Raw genomic sequence first — 17,858 nt, 5'->3', positions numbered from 1 at the left:
AAGGAGTGTACTGTACCTTTAAGAGTGAGTGAATGCTGTTCAGAACTGAGCGATTTACCAACATCTGTGTATATGACTAAACGGCAGTCCCAGAGTGTAGTGGAAAATTGAAAATATAAAACATTCGGCTGTGAAATGGATACACGAGTTTTGGTTGTCGTTTTGACAACAATTCCAATTTAACCAGTTTAAATTATGCCCCAGGATACTAAAACCCAATCAAGTTTGAATTTATTATTTTGCCAACATCAAACCCAATGAGACGATCTGATGTTAGAGGTATAAAAATGTGGACATTTTGAAAATTGGAGAGAGAGCAACTACTGTTGAGACAGAAAAGCATGGGGAGCTAACATCTTGCTCTTCAAAAAATTAGAAAATATCCTCTATCAAAAAGGTATCTTTTCATATGAAATATACTTGCAGTAAAATGACAGACGATGGCCCAGAGAGATGATCAGCTGGAAAAAGAAAGACACAGAAGACGACAGCTTGGTGTGGTTTTGAAATTAAGTTGATGCAACTTAATAAGTATCTTATTGGAACAGTATATTGTTATAGAGGTGGAGGCAGATAAGCAGTTAAGAGAAATGGGGGTTTAAAGTTGTGAATAGTTCTTATTTAATGTTCACTTTTAGAGTTAAAAAAAATATGTTATTTTCTTTAAATAGTGGAATCTGGGAGTTGTCTGTCACTCATTTTAACAGATTGCAAGGCGAGGTTTTCTGGATGATTGGTTTAATTAGCAGAGCGCTTCACCTCAGTATCATAACAGTTTACATATGTGTAAATCATTCAAAGGTGGCTGGGCATTAACAGAAGTGAATCAAGCATAAAGTAATCTAGACTTTATTAATAGAGACATAGATTACAAGAGCAAGGAGGTTTGTTAGAGAAAGCTAGGACTGCAGATGCTGGAGATCAGAGTCGAGAGTGTGGTGCTGGAAAAGCACAGCAGGTCAGGCAGCATCCGAGGAGCAGAAAAATTGACATTTCAGGCAAAAGCCCTTCATCAGGAAGGAGCCCTTATTGATTTTCCTGCTCTTCGGATGCTGCCTGACCTGCTGTGCTTTTCCAGCACCACACACTCAACGAGGAGGTTTGTTGCACTTTCATAGTCATGAGCACTGCTTCAGCTGGAGTTCTTTCAGAAAGAATCGAAGACATTGGACAGAGTACAGAAGAGGTTGATGAGAACTACTTTCCATGGAGATGGCGGAGAAGAGATTGGATTGAAGTATTCAAATCATGAGGCCTGGACAGAGCAAACTGGGAGAAAATGTTCCCAATTATGATAGGATCGAAAATGACTGGGCACAGCTCAAGTGTTTTGCAAAAGCTGCAAATGTGACAGGAAGAAAACCTTTTTCACGCAGCAAATAGTTACAGTTTGGAATGCAAATCTTGAGTGTGTGGTGGAGGCATGTTCAACAGAGACATTCAAAGGAAATTTGATGTTTATTTGAAAAGGAAGAACATATAGGGTTTCAAGAAGCCAATGTTCAACCCAGTGTAAAAATGAACATACATACAAACATGAATTAGAGACATGAGTGGGCCATGTGGCACCTCCAGCCTAACATTCAAGATGATCATGATTGAAAATGCGAACAGATCAATCAATTTCACATTCCTGTCTACCTCAATTTTTGATTACCTTGTCTAACAATATCTATCCACTTTCACCTTAGAAATATGCAATAGTCACACCTCCATTGCTTCTGAGGTCATGTTCCTAAGTCGCACAACACAACATTTCTCCTCATCTCTGTTCTAAAAAGGTGACATCTAAATTTTAAAACAGCTCAAGTTCTGAACTCCCACTCAAGAGAAAATGTTCTCTCCATGTCCACCTTGCCAAGACCTTTCAGAATCTTGCATCCTTGAATCAAATCACCCTTCGTTCTTCTAAACTTCAGTGAAAACAAGCCTAGCCTGTATAGCCTTTTCAATCATTTATTGCCCATTCCTTATTGCCCAGAGGGAAATAAGAGTCAACAACACTGCCATAGGTTTAGAGTCAAATGTAGGCCAGGCTAGGCAAGGATGATAGTTTCCGCCCCTAAAAGACGCTAGTGAACCAGATGGTTTTTTCTAAAAATCAGCAGATTCATGATCACTATTACTCTTAATTCTTGCAAGACAACCCACGCATTGAAGCTATCAATTGAATGAACCTCCAATTGAACCTCCTCCAACCTATTTCCTTCCTTCCTTAAATAAGGATACCATAACTGCACGTATTTCAGATGTGAGACCACAAAAAGAGCCATTCATGCCTACTGTTTTCTGCCTACAAGCCAGCCAAATATCTACCCATGCACCATGAGCTCCTATTTTGTGCAACAAAGTTTTATGTGGCATCTTGTCAAATGCTGTCTGGAAATCCAAGTGCAGGATGTCTATCCCCTTCATCTACAAAGCTTGTTCCTCCTCCAAAACATTTCAATGCTGACGCTTCCTGATTAACTTGAAGCTTTTAAAGTGCACAGCTATAACCTCCCTAATAATCTTCCTCATGACAGACGTCAAGCTAACTGGCCTATAGTTTGGTTTCTGCCTCCCTCCCTACTTCTATTTGCTATCTTCGAGTCTGATGAAATCATTGCAGAATCAAGACAACTTTGAAAAATTAATAACACATCTTATTAAACAACTCATTTAAAACCCAGTGAAAAAAAAAAGTTCATCAGGTTCCACTTGTCAGCCAATAGCTCTTTCTCTAATGATAATTTCCCCAAGTTCCTTTCTTTCTGTCTCCTGCTTTACAGCTATTACTGGATGTTTTTCATGTACTCTACAGAGAATGCAAAAATAAGCTTTTTGTTTGAAAGGAAAAAAAATCTACTTTTTATTCTTAATTTTTTTAAAAAACTGTATCAACCTCTTTATCCATTAACTCCTCATGCTCATTCTGTGGAGGATCAATAGGCACTTCCTTTACTTCCTTTTTAAAATGGCCAGAGAAACTCTTGCAATCCCTGTTTACATTTCTAGTTAACTTCTCAAACTCATCTTTTAGTCATTCTGCCGTACTTCACATTTGCCTACCTTGAAGAAGTTCTCCTCCTCTCCAAGGATTTCAGTAAGTCTCTATCTCACTGCAACCCCCAGGTCATCTCCTCTGCCCTTAAGCTCTTCAACCATGTCCTGAAACAGACTCAACTCTTGGCTACCTTCTCCCCAGCCCCACCCCCCTCTCATTTATCTCTCCACCCAAGGCTCCCTGCCTCATTCCTGATGAAAGGCTTTTGCCTGAAATGTTGATTTTCCTGCTTGACCTGTTGTGCTTTTCCAGCACCACTCTAATCTTGACTCTGATCTCCAGCATCTGCAGTGCCGAATATCATCTGATCTTCCACACATCTTTGTGCAATTATATACCTTTCCCCCCTAAGTTTGATGCTTCCTTCACTTTTCTTTTAAAAAAAGCCATAGGTGTTGGGTGGTCCTCTTAGAATTTTTCTTTATCATGGGAATAGCCACTGAAATGATTGCTGCTCCTTCTCCGATGATCTGTCCCCTATTCTAGAATCCTAACTCACTTCAGCAGACTCAGCTTTCATGCCCGCAAAGTTGCTTTCATTTAAGTTGAAAACATTAATCTTAAATCCAATCTGAAACTTTCAAACTGAATATAAAAGTTCAATTATTTTGTGGTCACTGCTATCTAGCTATTTCCTTGTTCAGAGATCATTAATTCATCCCGCCACAATACAATATTAAGTCTAGTATATAGGCACCTACTGTCTAGTTGATTCCAGAACATGTGGCTCCAAAGGAATCTCTGAAAAGCATCTAGGCTACCATTGGCAATCTGATTGTCAAGTACACAAGTGGAAAAATCAACTATTATTTCCATCTGTGTATTACAAGCATTCAATTTTTTTTGCATACTTAGTGCTCATGTACGTTTATTGTTGGGGTGGCTGGGGCCTATAGACCATTCCCAAATGCGATTTATTTCCCTATTACTCCTTATTTCTACGCAAATCAATTCTACATCCTAATCACTTCAACCAATGTCATTTCTAACTCTCACATTCATGGCTTCCTGGTTATCTGTCCACCCAGTTTCCAAATATTGAATGTCACATAACTCATAATATTGTTCATTAAGCTACATTTCCATAATGGTTGTCAGATCACTTATTTACTTTAGTGAGCAGCATCAATTCAATTCATTTGTAATGAATGTTATGAGCATTCAGATTGGTAGCCTATAGTATCAGTATTATTTTGTTACCTTTATAAGAGTTAGTCTTGACTGCTTGTGTATTTTTAGGTTTCTTTGTCCTCTGTCCCTTCCTACAATTCCTGACTCATCTATCAAAGCTTGATCCTTCACTACTCGTCCCCCCTCTACTCCTATTGTTTAGTTTCAAGCCTCTTTTCTAGTGTTCTTGCAAAAAGTATCACCAAACCCAGCACAGTTCATGTCCAGACCCAGTTGGCCAAGTAACCACCTTCTGCAGTACAATTCATGCAGTGCACTCCAGGTCATAAACACTGGCTGCATGAAATATTTTTGCAACCACTTGAAATTGCGTCCTGTGGTTCTCGAACCTTTAGCCAATGGAAATGGTTTATCTACTGTCTGGACTCAAGACTTCAAATACCTTTATCAAACCTCCTCTCACCTTTCCCTTCTCAAAGCAAATTAATGGTAGCCCTTCAGCCACCCACAAAATTGAAGTCGCTCATCACTGCAACTATTCCCTGCATTCTCTAATGTTTTCTAACCGCTCCCCACGTGTGGTGCTCAGAATTGGACACAACTCTCCATTTGAGAGCAGATCAGTGTCATTTAAAAAGAAAAAAAATCCACTTTTGCATACTGCCTTAACATCAACAATTTGTTTACATATACTCCCTCATTTCTATAAGGGCTGCAGGAACAGAAATGTAATCCTTAGTTAATATTGTTCACCCTTTCCATCAGTCTCCTGTAATCTACTGCCATCCTCCTCTCAGTTTATTATATTAATTGCTGACTAATCTGCAAACTTTGAAATTGTGTCCTGTGTACCAAGCACAAGTCAATATCTGCTTGTCTACCTTTTGATCTATAAAATCACTATTGTAAAAGATATAACAGCTAGTTTCACATAGCATTAAGTAGTGTTTCATACATTTCAAATACCTACTTTTGACAAATATCGCCACATAATTATCAAATATCAAAGAGAAAGTTTATTTTGAGATTAAACTTGGGAATGCTATACCAAGTACCCAGGAACTGCAATTAATACATTACAGTCTACTTGTATCTGCATTGTCCATGCAAATGTCAATCCTCACCCTACTTTTTTTCAGGATGTCAAGTTGTTAGCATTTCCTCATACTAGATTCAAATTATTCTTACTGTTTTATTCTGATGACCTTTACAACAGCTTGCTTTGAAGGAGAATTGTCCATAACAGCCTAAAGCTGATTCTATCAATGACCAGCAGAAGAGCTCAACCATTTGCTGATAACCTTACATTCAGTGAATACTTCCACTAACCATGGAGCGATTTCAAGGTAACTTAATGGAAGGGGATTGATAATGTTGATCAAAAATTGATCAGACAGAACAGTTGAAATAAAAACTAGACTCAAGCATGCGAGAATTAGAAGCAAATAACAAGTTCAGGCAATTCCAACAACTTCCAATATCACAGGTTAATGTTACAATGCACCACAGAAGAATACTGAAGGAAATAATACAAAATGGTTCTGGAGAATCATGATGATTGTACCAAGGCAGGAAGTGGGAAGCCCTTTTCATTCAAGGCTTTCTCCATTGTATAAATTGTTGCCACAAGTCCAAGTACAAACAATAATTCCAGGTTATAACGTTCATGCAGAATTTCAAACCAGAATATTCAATGCAATGAAATTTTACTTACATTATTAATAACATTGAACAAATTGCAGATTGCCAGAGGAATAAGACCAGAAGAAACTGCATTTCCCATCATTGTGTAAGTCTTTCCTGAAGAAGTCTGCCCATATGCAAATATGGTCCCTGTTAAACAAAATGTCAATTTAACATCAACACTAAACAACATCAAAACCACTCTCTTCATGCTAAATTACTGTTTTGAATCTTATATGCCTGAATCTCTAAAATAAAAAAAGTCTTACTTTTTTGTCCCACCTATTGCAGGACAAAGACAAAAACAGTGGTGTACAACATATAGACTATAAATGATTATTAAAAATCCCTTTAAGAGAACTCCAACAAGCATATGGCTACAACCAAGCTTGAAGTAACAATAGATGGTATATTATCCAGAACTTAAAGCAAATGAAATTCATATCGGATTTAAAACCTTAAAAAATAAAATCAAGAGCCAGATAACGAAGGAAAAACTATGTAATTTCATCGTACCATCGATGCGTTGTCAAGTATACTCACCATTGTAGCCCTTGGTAATAGAGTGCACAATGGAGTGTGCAACCTCATTGTAAACTGTGGCTGTTGACTCTTCAGGATGGAATACACGGTCTAAAATAAAATTCAGTAGAGAAGATAGTCAACCAACACTTGCTTCTTCTATAACGCAAGTTGAATGAAAACAACCAATAAAGGAACTCAAACACAAGATACAGCTGCTGGTTTACATGTTTTGAAGTGTCATTCTCGAAATGGAATTACAAAGATTCAATACAATGGTATTAGTTTAGTCAGACCTTATTGACAATAGCCCTGAACCTTGTAACGATGAGTAATTATTTAGGAATGCAAGTGGTAATGCTATAAGCAAATGTGCCCAGTAAATTTTTGGTATAAATTCTCACAATGTGATGTAACTGAAATTATAGGTTGAAAAATTGATGTATAATTTCAATGTATAATTTCAGTTACATCACACTAAATTTTTGCTATAAATTCTGTGTGTTAGGATTGAGCCCTCCACTATCACCTGATGAAGGAGTGACGCTCCAAAAGCTAGTGTGCTTCCAACTAAACCTGTTGGACTACAACCTGGTGTTGTGTGATTTAACTTTGACCACCCCAGTCCAACACCAGCATCTCCAAATTTTGAGAGAATGCAATTCTTTGGTTCAGCGATAGAGTGCCTGGTCTATCTATTAGCCCAAGTTGTCTTATTATCACAATTCCCAAACATGGATAATTGAGGTTGGTTCTGGTAATGACATGTGCTATTCTGAAAAACATGTCAACAGTCTTTATTCTATTACTTCAGTATTGACTGATGGTCAACAAATCACTAAATAGCCACCTTAGTTGGAAACCCTGAGAATGTTTGTCGTATCTTTGGTCTTCTGAACCATTCTCGTCAATTACCACAATTATGTCATCAGCAGTCATAACTTAAAGTACATTATACATTTTTGTAAAAGGAGTGTCTTTGGGCCAACTGGTTGTTTGTTGTCAGTACTGCTCTTTATCTTAGACTAGGACTACAAGTTGTCAAAGGATCATTTTCAGTTGATCTCAAAGTGAGCAAGACTATATTAATTCCTGGAAATGATCTGTTTTAATATGAATGCGGCATATATGATAACTGAATTACACTGTATTGCAGGAATCAATTGACAAAATATTGAAAGCAGTTCCTTTAAAGCCTTCGGACAGGTTACTTGTCAGTTTTGAAGAATCACTGGACCTGGATCTTTAACTTTGTTTTCTTTCCACATATGCTGCCAGATCTGTTGAGTTTCTCCAGAAAATTCTGATTTGGTTTCAGATTTCTAGCACTTGCAATTCTTAGTTTTAGCTTACTACTATAATTTTCTGAATGAATTTAGATAGAGCAATTGTCCAATTTTATTTTGGGTGTGTAGTCAGATTAACTGTTACTTGAAAGTTGTTATGTAATACAATCTGCTAATATAGTGAGTCAGTTGACCTGTTATTTAACATTTTAATGGGCAGTACTGTCTAAAATTATAAGTTATTTCCCTAGTACCTGCTACTACTGGTTACTTGCTCCCTTTTGCCTTTTTATTACATTTTTGTGCAACCTTTTTCTCTGGATAATGGTGGATTCGAGTAAAATTACAACATTTAAAACACATTTCGATAAATGAAATGAATACAAAAGGACTGGACAGATTTTGGCCAGGAGCAGGTAGGTGGGACTAGTTTAATTTGGCCTTATGTTCAGTGCAGACTGACTGGAGCAAAGGGCCTGTTTCTGTGTTGTATGACTGTAATCTAATAAGTTTACTAAAAGTAATCTGCAACACAAACTCTTCAGAAACTCACCAAAACTGAAAGACCTTGATCCAGATATCTGGGAAACAGTTTGTTTGTCGGCTTTCCAATGAATCTGAAGAGCTTCAGCTGACCCGCCTTGTAAAGATTTCTCTCTGGTAAAAACAACAGCTTTTACTCATTTTCAAATTTTTAAAGACCTGATCTGCTGTACTAACCAAGTGAAAATATTTATAACTCCTTCATAACAGATTTTCAATTCCATTCTTAAGATTTCCCATCTCACTCTATTGCTGTTTTCATTTCACCCTGTTTATCTATCTCTTTTCCATTTTTGAGTTCTATCACTTGCATTCTACACCATCCAACAATCAAATTTGATTCTATCATCAAGTCTGATAGAGACCGGGAAGAAAAACTCTATGCAAGACCGGTTAAAACACCTTCCAACAGTCACTACAATGCTAAACTTCAATATTTACAGGAAGCCGAAGAAAAACCAGAAAGAGGAAATTGATGCCTCTCCTGATGTTCGCAGTAGCACCAGCACAGGTAGCCAACTCCTTGTTGTATTGAATATCTTTAGAATGCGACAACTAGGAGGAGTCAATTCAGTCCCTCAAGTCTGCGGCATTATTTAATATAATTACAACTGATCATATCTTGGCTTCAGGTCCACTTTCCCTCTCACTCCTCCCTTTAAGCTATTACCAATTAAAAATCTGTCCACCTCCTCAAATTTATTTAAATGCCCTGACATCCATAATGCTCTACAGAAATGAATTTCACAGATTGACAATCCTGAGAAAAGCAATTACTCCTCTCTTGTTTCAAATCTGACACCCTTTAGCCAAAAACACAACCTCTCCTTCTAGGTTGCCCTGTCAAGGGAAACATGTGCTCGGTGTCTATTTGGTCTAATCCCTTTCGCATTTTATAAATCTCAATTAGATGTCCTCTCATGTTTCTAAACTGTCAACCTAAACTGTTCAGTTTCTCTTTGTAAAACAAGTTTTCACTTCTGGAATTAAATCTAGTGAACCTTCTTTGAACCGTCTCTGATGCAATTACATCCCTCAAGTAAAGATGGTATGTAATACTCCAGATGCAGTTTTACCAATGCTTTGTAAAGTTGCCCACTTTTATACTATTCCTTCAGCCAAAAAATGCCAAAACTCCATTTGCACTCCTTATTACCTGCTCTAAGACATGTTAGCTTTTTGGTACTCATGCACAAGGATAACTAGATCCTTCTGCACTGAAACATTTTGAAGTTTTTCTCCATTTAGATAGTAGGTTGCCCTTTGATTCTTCCAAATCAAACTGGTCCATTCACCTAACCTATTCGTAGCCATTTCTAAATTAAGTTGCAGTCGAGAAATTTATCACTTATTGGTATCATCTGCAAATTTGGTTACCGTACATTTTATCCCTGCACCCAAGACAACAGTAAATAAAGTGAGAAACATTTAAAGAAACAATTCAAACAGGTTTAACAAAAATACATTATTTTAAAAATGAAAAGAGAAGCAAGAAAGATCCATCCATGGCTTTCTCAGGAGATTAAAAATTATATTCAATTAAGAGAGGCTTATAATACAAAGTCCTGAAGGGCTTATGCCCCGAAACATCGATACTCCTGCTCCTTGGATGCTGCCTGACCTGCTGCACTTTTCCAGCAACACATTTTTCAGGTTATACTCTTTGCCAGGAAGAAGAGGAGCTGAATATCATTTAATTGCTCAGATGGCAGAAAGCTGAAGCAGAAAGGAACTTTGGGATCCTAGCAAATAAACCACAAAAAGCTTGTATCAAAAGGTCAGTCTGGAAAGGGGAAGGGAAATAATTGGTTTTAATTCAAAAGTGAATGCAGTATAAAATTAGGGAAGCATTGCTAAAATTGTACAAGTCGCAGTACTCCTGGAATACAGTGAAGAGTTTTGGTCACCACATTGAAGGAAAGGTATATATGCCTTGAACGATATCCAGAGAAGGTTCACTACTTTGCTTCTAGGTAAAGATTAAGTTTTGCATGAGGAAAAGTTGAATCGGTTGGATTTGTACTCATTGGAATTTAGAAAAACAAGAGGAGACCTTATTGAAACACAGGATTCACATGGGACTTCACAGGGTAAAAGTTGAGAGGTTGAATCTCCTTCTGAAAAAGTTCTTTCGATTAGATTAGATTCTATATAATCCAAAAATTTTAACGGGAGGGGGGAAAAGATTTAAAAATGGACCAAAGGGGAAGCTTTTTCACACACAAGGTGGTGTGGGTATATAGAATGAGTTACCAGAGGAAATATAGAGGTGGGTACAGATACAATTTAAAAGGCCATCTGAATGAAGTACATGAAAAGGAAGCGTTTAGAGGGATATGCTAGCGAATGGGACGAGATTAATTTGGGATATCTGATTGGTGTGGATGAGTTGGACTGAATGATCTGTTCAACTCTATGATTCTATAAACATATGAAACTTGAAGCTAATGATGACAAAATCATTTAATTGTTGACAAAATCATTTAATTGTTGCCAAAATCCACCTAGTTTACAAATGACCCTTAGTAAAGGATAACTACAATCCTACCTGGTTTGACCTACATGCAACTTCGGATACACAGCAACGTGATTGACTCTTAAATCCCCTCTGAAATGGCCTAGCAAACCACTCAGTTCAAATGCAATTAGGGACAAGCAATAGATGCTGGCCTTGTCTACATCCCAGGGTACTGAAGGAGGTGGCTTGAGAAATCGTGGATGAGTTTGTTAGATTCAGGATCAGTTCCTGCAGATTGGAGGGTGGCTAGTGTTGTACCACTTTTTAAGAAAGGTGGGAGAGAGAAAGCAGGAAATTATAGACCTCAGTGGTGGGAAAGATCCTGGAGTCCATTATAAAGAATGAAATTACGACACATCTGGATAGTAGTAACAGGATAGGTCAGAGTCAGCATGGATTTATGAAGGGGAAATTATGCTTGACTAATCTTCTGGAATTTTTTTGAAGATGGATGAGGGAGATCCAGATGTAATGTACCTGGACTTTCAGAAAGCTTTTGATAAAGTCCCACATCGGAGGTTAGTGAGCAAAATTAGGGCGCACGGTATTGGGGGCAAAGTACTAACTTGGATTGAAAATTGGTTGGCTGACAGGAAACAAAGGGTAGTGATTAACGGCTCCATTTCAGAATGGCAGGCAGTGACCAGTGGGGAACCGCAGGGATCAGTGCTGGGACCGCTGCTTTTTACAATATATATTAATGATATAGAAGATGGTATTAGTAATAACATTAGCAAATTTGCTGACGATACTAAGCCAGGTAACAGGGTGAAATGTGAGGAGGATGTTCGGAGATTACAGGGTGACCTGGACAAGTTAGGCGAGTGGTCAGATGCATGGCAGATGCAGTTTAATGTGGATAAATGTATGGTTATCCACTTTGGTGGCAAGAACAGGAAGGCAGATTACTACCTAAATGGAATCAATTTAGGTAAAGGGGCAGTACAAATAGATCTGGGTGTTCTTGCACACCAAGTCAATGAAGGTAAGCATGCAGGTACAGCAGGTAGTGAAGAAGGCTCATAGCATGCTGGCCTTCATAACAAGAGGGATTGAGTATAGAAGCAAAGAGGTTTTTCTGCAGCTGTACAGGGCCCTGGTGAGACCACACCTGGAGTACTGTGTGCAGTTCTGGTCCCCAAATTTGAGGAAAGACATTCTGGCTATTGAGGGAGTGCAGCGTAGATTCACAAGGTCAATTCCTGGAATGGCGGGACGACCTTACGCTGAAAGACTGGAGCGACTGGGCTTGTATACCCTTGAGTTTAGAAGACAGAGGGGATCTGATTGAGACATATAAGGTTATTAAAGGATTGGACACTCTGGAGGCAGTAAACATGTTTCCGCTGATGGGTGAGTGCCGAACCAGAGGACACAGCTTAAAAATACGGGGTAGACCATTTAGGACAGAGATGAGGAGAAACTTCTTCACCCAGAGTGTGGTGGCTGTGTGGAATGCTCTGCCCCAGAAGGCAGTGGAGGCCCAGTCTCTGGATTCATTTAAGAAAGAGTTGGATAGAGCTCTCAAGGATAGTGGAATCAAGGGTTATGGAGATAAGGCAGGAACAGGATACTGATTAAGGATGATCAGCCATGATCATATTGAATGGAGGTGCAGGCTTGAAGGGCAGAATGGCCTACTCCCACATCTATTGTCAGCCATGCCCACATCCCATGAAAGAATTTAGAAAAAAAAAGTTCAATAGGATAGTGATGGCTGCCTTTGGAATGCTTTCCTTTATCGGTCAGAGTATTAAGTACAGGAGTTGGAAGGTCATCTTGCGGCTGTACAGGATATTGGTTACACCACTGTCAAAATATTGCGTGCAATTCTGGTCTCCTTCCTGTCAGAAAGGAATTGTAAAACTTGAAAGGGTTCAGAAAAGATTTACAAGGATGTTGCCAGGGTTGGAGGATTTGAGCTATAGGGAGAGGCTGAACAGCCTGGGGCTGCTTTCCCTGGAGAGTCGCTGAGGGGTGACGTTGCAGAGGTTTACAAAATCATAATGGGAATAGATGGCGTAAATAGGCAAAGTCTTTTCCCTGGGGTGGGGGTGTCCAGAACCACAGGGCTTAAGTTTAGGGCGAGGGGGGGGGTGGGGAAAGATATAAAAGACACCTGAGGGGCAACTTTTTCACGCACAGGGTGGTACATGTATGGAATGAGCTGCCAGAGGAAGGGCAGGATGCTGATACAATTGCAACCTTTAAAAGGCATTTGGATGGATATATGAAAACGAAGGGTTTGGAGGGATATGGGCCAAGTGGGACTAGATTGGGTTGGGATATCTGATCGGCACAAACGGGTTGGAGGGTCTCTTTTCGTGCTGTACATCTCTGACTCTAAATGCACATTAAAGTATGAAAATGACCAACTGCAATCATAAACAAGAATTTTAAATGTAAACAAAGCAAATCACCTAGGTATGAGGAGACAACTGACTAGACTAATTAATAAATAACAAGACGACAGTAAATAAAGTGAGAAACATTTAAAGAAACAATTCAAACAGGTTTAACAAAAATACATTCTTCCAAAAATGAAAAAGGCAAGCAAGAAAGATCCATCCATGGCTTTCTAGGGAGATTAAAAATTATATTCAATTAAGAGAGGCTTATAATACAAAGAATACTAGTGTAAACCTCTTCACTTTTTATACTCAATGCCTCGAATAGCAAAACCCAAGGATCCAATTTGCTGCAGTGTCCTTAAAGAGAACCTCGCTCTCGAGCTTCACAGGAATTAATCAGAGTCAGTTCCGATCAATACGGACGGTCCACTGACCTGTCGTTGGGTGGTCTCATCCGGACACACACTTGTACCGCGCCCTCCTCCGACATCCTGGGCCCGACCCCGATTCAAGCCAAACGCAACTCAGATCGCCGCCCGCCCTCCCCCTTCCACCCGGAGCCGCGTTCCCTCCCCGGGGCTTGTGTTAGCGTCAGGGCCGCTTTCTCCCTCTCCCTCCCGGGGGCTTGTGTTAGCGTCAGGGCCGCTTTCTCCCTCTCCCTCCCGGGGCTTGTGTTGGCGTCAGGGCCGCTTTCTCCCTCTCCCTCCCCGGGGCTTGTGTTGGCGTCAGGGCCGCTTTCGCTTTCTCCCTCTCCGGGGCTTGTGTTGGCGTCAGGGCCGCTTTCTCCCTCTCCCTCCCGGGGCTGGCGTCGGAGCCGCTTTTTTCCCCTCTCCCTCCCGGGGCTGGTGCTGCAGTCTCTCGTTCTAACTCCTCTCCTCTCTCTCCCCTCCCCTCACGGTTCAAATTTCGCGGCCCCAATCTGATTGGTTGACACTCCAGATTTTCGGTTAGCCTGGACTCTTCCACTCGTGTGGGGGGGAGGGAGGTATGAATAATTTAGACTCATCCACAGCTGGTGGATGGGGGGGGAGGAGGCAAAACCAAATCCTGCAGATGTTGGAATCCAAAGTAGACAGGCAGGAGGCTGGAAGAACACAGCAAGCCAGGCAGTATCAGGAGATGGAGAAGTCGACCTTTCGGATGTAAGCAGCACCAATGTTGTCACCTCAAAACAAAAACAATTTACTTACACCAAATCCACTGGTCACCTCTTACTGACTCTACTATTAACATCCATAAAAATGTCCAGCAGGCCTGTCAAACATAATTTCCTTTTTTTTGTTGATGCAGCCTAATCATAGTTTTTAGTTACTGGATTAGTGGTGCTGGAAGAGCACAGCAGTTCAGGCAGCAGGATGCTGCCTGAACTGCTGTGCTCTTCCAGCACCACTAATCCAGTATTTGATTTTCAGCATCTGCAGTCATTGTTTTTACATAGTTTTTAGTTGTTCAGTGATTACATCCTTTATAATTGATTTCCCTCCAATTGACATCAGGCAAACAGATCTGTAATGCGTCATTTTCTCTCTCCCTCTTTAAATAGTTGGGTTACATCTGCAAACTTCAAATCTACTGGAAGTATTGCAGAATCATAGACTTTTGAAAGATGCTCACCAATGCCCCCTTTATCCTTATGGCCATCTTCTTCAAATGTACATCGTGAGATTGTGGGGACCTGACAACTTTCAGACCCATTAATTTGTCCAGCATTACCATTTTATGAATACTGATTTATTTCAGTTCCTTATTTTTACTAGGATGCTGGAAAACTGAAATAAGAATAGAAATTGCTGGAGAAATTCAGCAGGTTTGGCAGTATTTGTGGAGAGAAACAGTTAATCCGATATGAATTTCGTCAGAACTAGAAGGTGTTGGAAAATTGTGGTTCTTAGTTGCATAAAAATACAATTTTCCAACCTCTTTCAGTTTTGAAAAAGGCCATGTCCCATGTTATATTCCATCTGCCACATTTTTGCCTGCTCTCCTGGCTTGACAAATCTCTCTGCATTCACCCTGCTTCCCCAACACTAGCTGTCCTTCCACTTACCTTTGTGTTATCTGCAAACTTAGTAACAATGCTCTCACTAAGTTCACCCAGATAACTGGCCTTTAATAGCTGAAATGTAGAGTTTAAGAGCAGGCAAGTGATGCTGTAACAGTATAAAACATTGGTTAGGCCATATCTGAAGTATTGTGGATAGCTCTGCAATTTCATTATGAACAGGATGTGATTGCACTGGAAGGGGTGCAAATGAGATTTTCCAGGATATTGTCTGAGCTGGAGACTGAAGAGGGATTTGAATAGACTGGGATTGCTTTCCTTGGAACACAGGAAACTGAGGGTGGACATGAATGAGATGCATAAAATTATGAGGGATATTGATAGGATATTTGGAACAAACGTTCCCCTTGGCGGTGGGAATCAATAGCCGAGGATTTAGATTTAAGGTATGGGGAAAGAGAGTTAGAGGGGATGTAAAGAAAATTTTTTTCACCTAAAGATTATAGCAATCTGGAACTCACTGCTTGTGATAGAGACAGAAACCCACATAACATTCAAAAAGTGTTTAAATATACACTTATGATGTCAATGACACAAGGCTATGAGCTAAGTGTTGTAAAAGGGGTTTAGAATAGTTGGATGGTTGTTTTTGACCAGCACAGATTCAATTGGCTAAAGGGCCTTTTACTTTGTTGTAGGCTTCCCTTCTCAAAGAAAACAACTCCAGATTCTTTAATCTAGTCACATAATCAAAGTCCATTTGTGTAACTATTTCCATAAAACCTTCATATCCTTCCTGTTTGTTTCCTGTCACTCAGTCAATCATGTATCCATGTTCCACAGCTTTCAAGTTTCCTGGCAGACCTGTTAAGAGGCACTTTATCAGAAGTCTCAAACCCATACAAATTCCACGCAGAAAATAAAGAACAAGTGCGCACAGGTTTAAAGTGTTGCGCAAACAGAACTAGGGTGATATGAGAAAAAATATTTTCCACACAGCGGGTAGTAAGGGTATGGAAGACGTTGCTTGACAAAGTGGTGAAGGCAAATTCAACTGGGGCATTTAGGAGGTTGTTGGATGATTATTTGGAGAGAAATGATGTGCAGGGTACGGGGAAAAGGCAGAAGATTGACAATCAGGAATTGACATAGGTGCAGGCATCATGGGTTGAATGGCCTCCTTCTGCACCATGTCAGTACTGTGATTCTGTGCAGGAGAGGAGGCCATATCAACCGCATTATAGAATTTGTAATAGGAAATGATAGAGAAGCTGAATCATTATTTTGAGTTAGTGTTCATTGACAATGACTCAAGAAATCTCCCAGTTGGAATATAGTATCAAGGGACTAGTGAAAATGTAGTTATAAAACGGTAATGCTGGACAAATTAATAGGTCTGAAAGTTGACAGGTCCCCACAACCTCATGATATACATTTTGAAGTACTGAAGAAGATGGCCATAGGGATAAAGGGGGCATTGGTAATCATCCTTCAAAAGTCTATACACTCTGCAATACTTCCAGTAAATCGGAAGGTTGCAGGTGTAACCAAACTATTTAAAGAGGCAGAGAGAAAATGAAGCATTACAGATCTGTTTGCCTGATGTCAGTTGGAGGGAAATCAATTATAAAGGATGTAATCACTGAACAATTAAAAACTAGTGATATGATTAGGCTGCATCAACAAAACAGGGAAGTTATGTTTCACAGACTTGTTGGATATTTTTATGGATGTCAATAGCAGAGTCAGTAAGAAGTGACCAGTGGATTTGGTGCAATTAAATTATCATTAAACTTTTGATAAGATCCCACACATTTGTAAACAAATAGATCACGTGATGGGGGTAATATATTGGTATAAATTGATTTGGAGGTGCCGGTGTTGGACTGGGGTGGACAAAGTTAAAAATCACAGTACACCAAGTTACAGGAATTAGTTAATGGAAAAAAGCACAGTGAGTATGAATAAGTAGGTCATTCTCAGCTTGGCAAGCAGTGAATAATGGAGTACTGCCAAGCTCAGTACTTGGGGGCTCAAACTGTTCACAATCCCTATCAATAATTTAGATGTGAGGCACCAAATGTAATATTTCCACATTTGTAGATGACACAAATCTAGTGGGAATGTGAGTTGTGAAGAAATGTGAAGAGGTTTCAAAATTTAGATAGGTAAATCTAAAGAAAATAACAGATGGAATATAAGGTGGATAAGTGTGAGGTGATCCACTGATAGGAAAAATAAAGATGCAGACATTAACTTAAGTGGTCAGAGATTGGAAAGTGTTGACATCCAAAAGAAACTTGATGTCCTTGCACATTAGTCAGCTAATATGCACAGGTAGCAAGTAATTAGGAAGGCAAATGTTTTGTTGGCCTTTATTATAAGAGGATTTGTGTATGCAAGTGAAGATGTCTTGCTTTAATTGTATAGAATCTTGGTGAGACTGCACTTGGAATACAGTATTTTGGTCCATGTACCTAAAGAAAGATTGCCATACAGGGAATGAAGTGGATGTTTACCAGATTAATTCTTGGACTAGTGGGGGTGTCTTGTGTGGGGAATGTTTAGATTACCTACAGTGGAGAACCAGTGGCCCAACCAGTCCACACTGACCCTCCGGAGAGAACCCACCCAGACCCATTTCCCTCTGTCTAATGCACCTAGCACTATGGTCACTTTAGCATGGCCAATTCACCTAATCTGCACATCTTTGGACTGTGGGAGGAAACTGGAGGAAATCCACGCAGACATGGGGAGAATGAGCAAACTCCACACA

General features: G+C 39.6%; 1 protein-coding gene across 1 annotated transcript in view; it reads right to left on the bottom strand.

The window, feature by feature from the left end:
- The window catches only part of cenpe (centromere protein E), a 120,682-nt gene extending 106,719 nt beyond the window's left edge, over positions 1-13,963 (bottom strand). The window contains exons 1-4 of the mRNA XM_072589169.1: positions 13,515-13,963; positions 8,222-8,325; positions 6,404-6,493; positions 5,892-6,010 (exon numbers count right to left, since the gene is read on the bottom strand). Of these exons, the coding sequence (XP_072445270.1) occupies positions 5,892-6,010; positions 6,404-6,493; positions 8,222-8,325; positions 13,515-13,570 (369 nt within the window). The 5' untranslated portion in view covers positions 13,571-13,963. The remainder of the gene's footprint in view (positions 1-5,891; positions 6,011-6,403; positions 6,494-8,221; positions 8,326-13,514) is intronic.
- Between the last annotated feature and the right edge of the window lie 3,895 nt (positions 13,964-17,858).

Source organism: Chiloscyllium punctatum, chromosome 2, assembly GCF_047496795.1.
Source record: "Chiloscyllium punctatum isolate Juve2018m chromosome 2, sChiPun1.3, whole genome shotgun sequence".
NCBI lineage: Eukaryota > Metazoa > Chordata > Chondrichthyes > Orectolobiformes > Hemiscylliidae > Chiloscyllium > Chiloscyllium punctatum.
The sequence above is the reverse complement of the archived record's forward strand: the minus strand, read 5'-3'. Positions and strand labels throughout refer to the sequence as shown.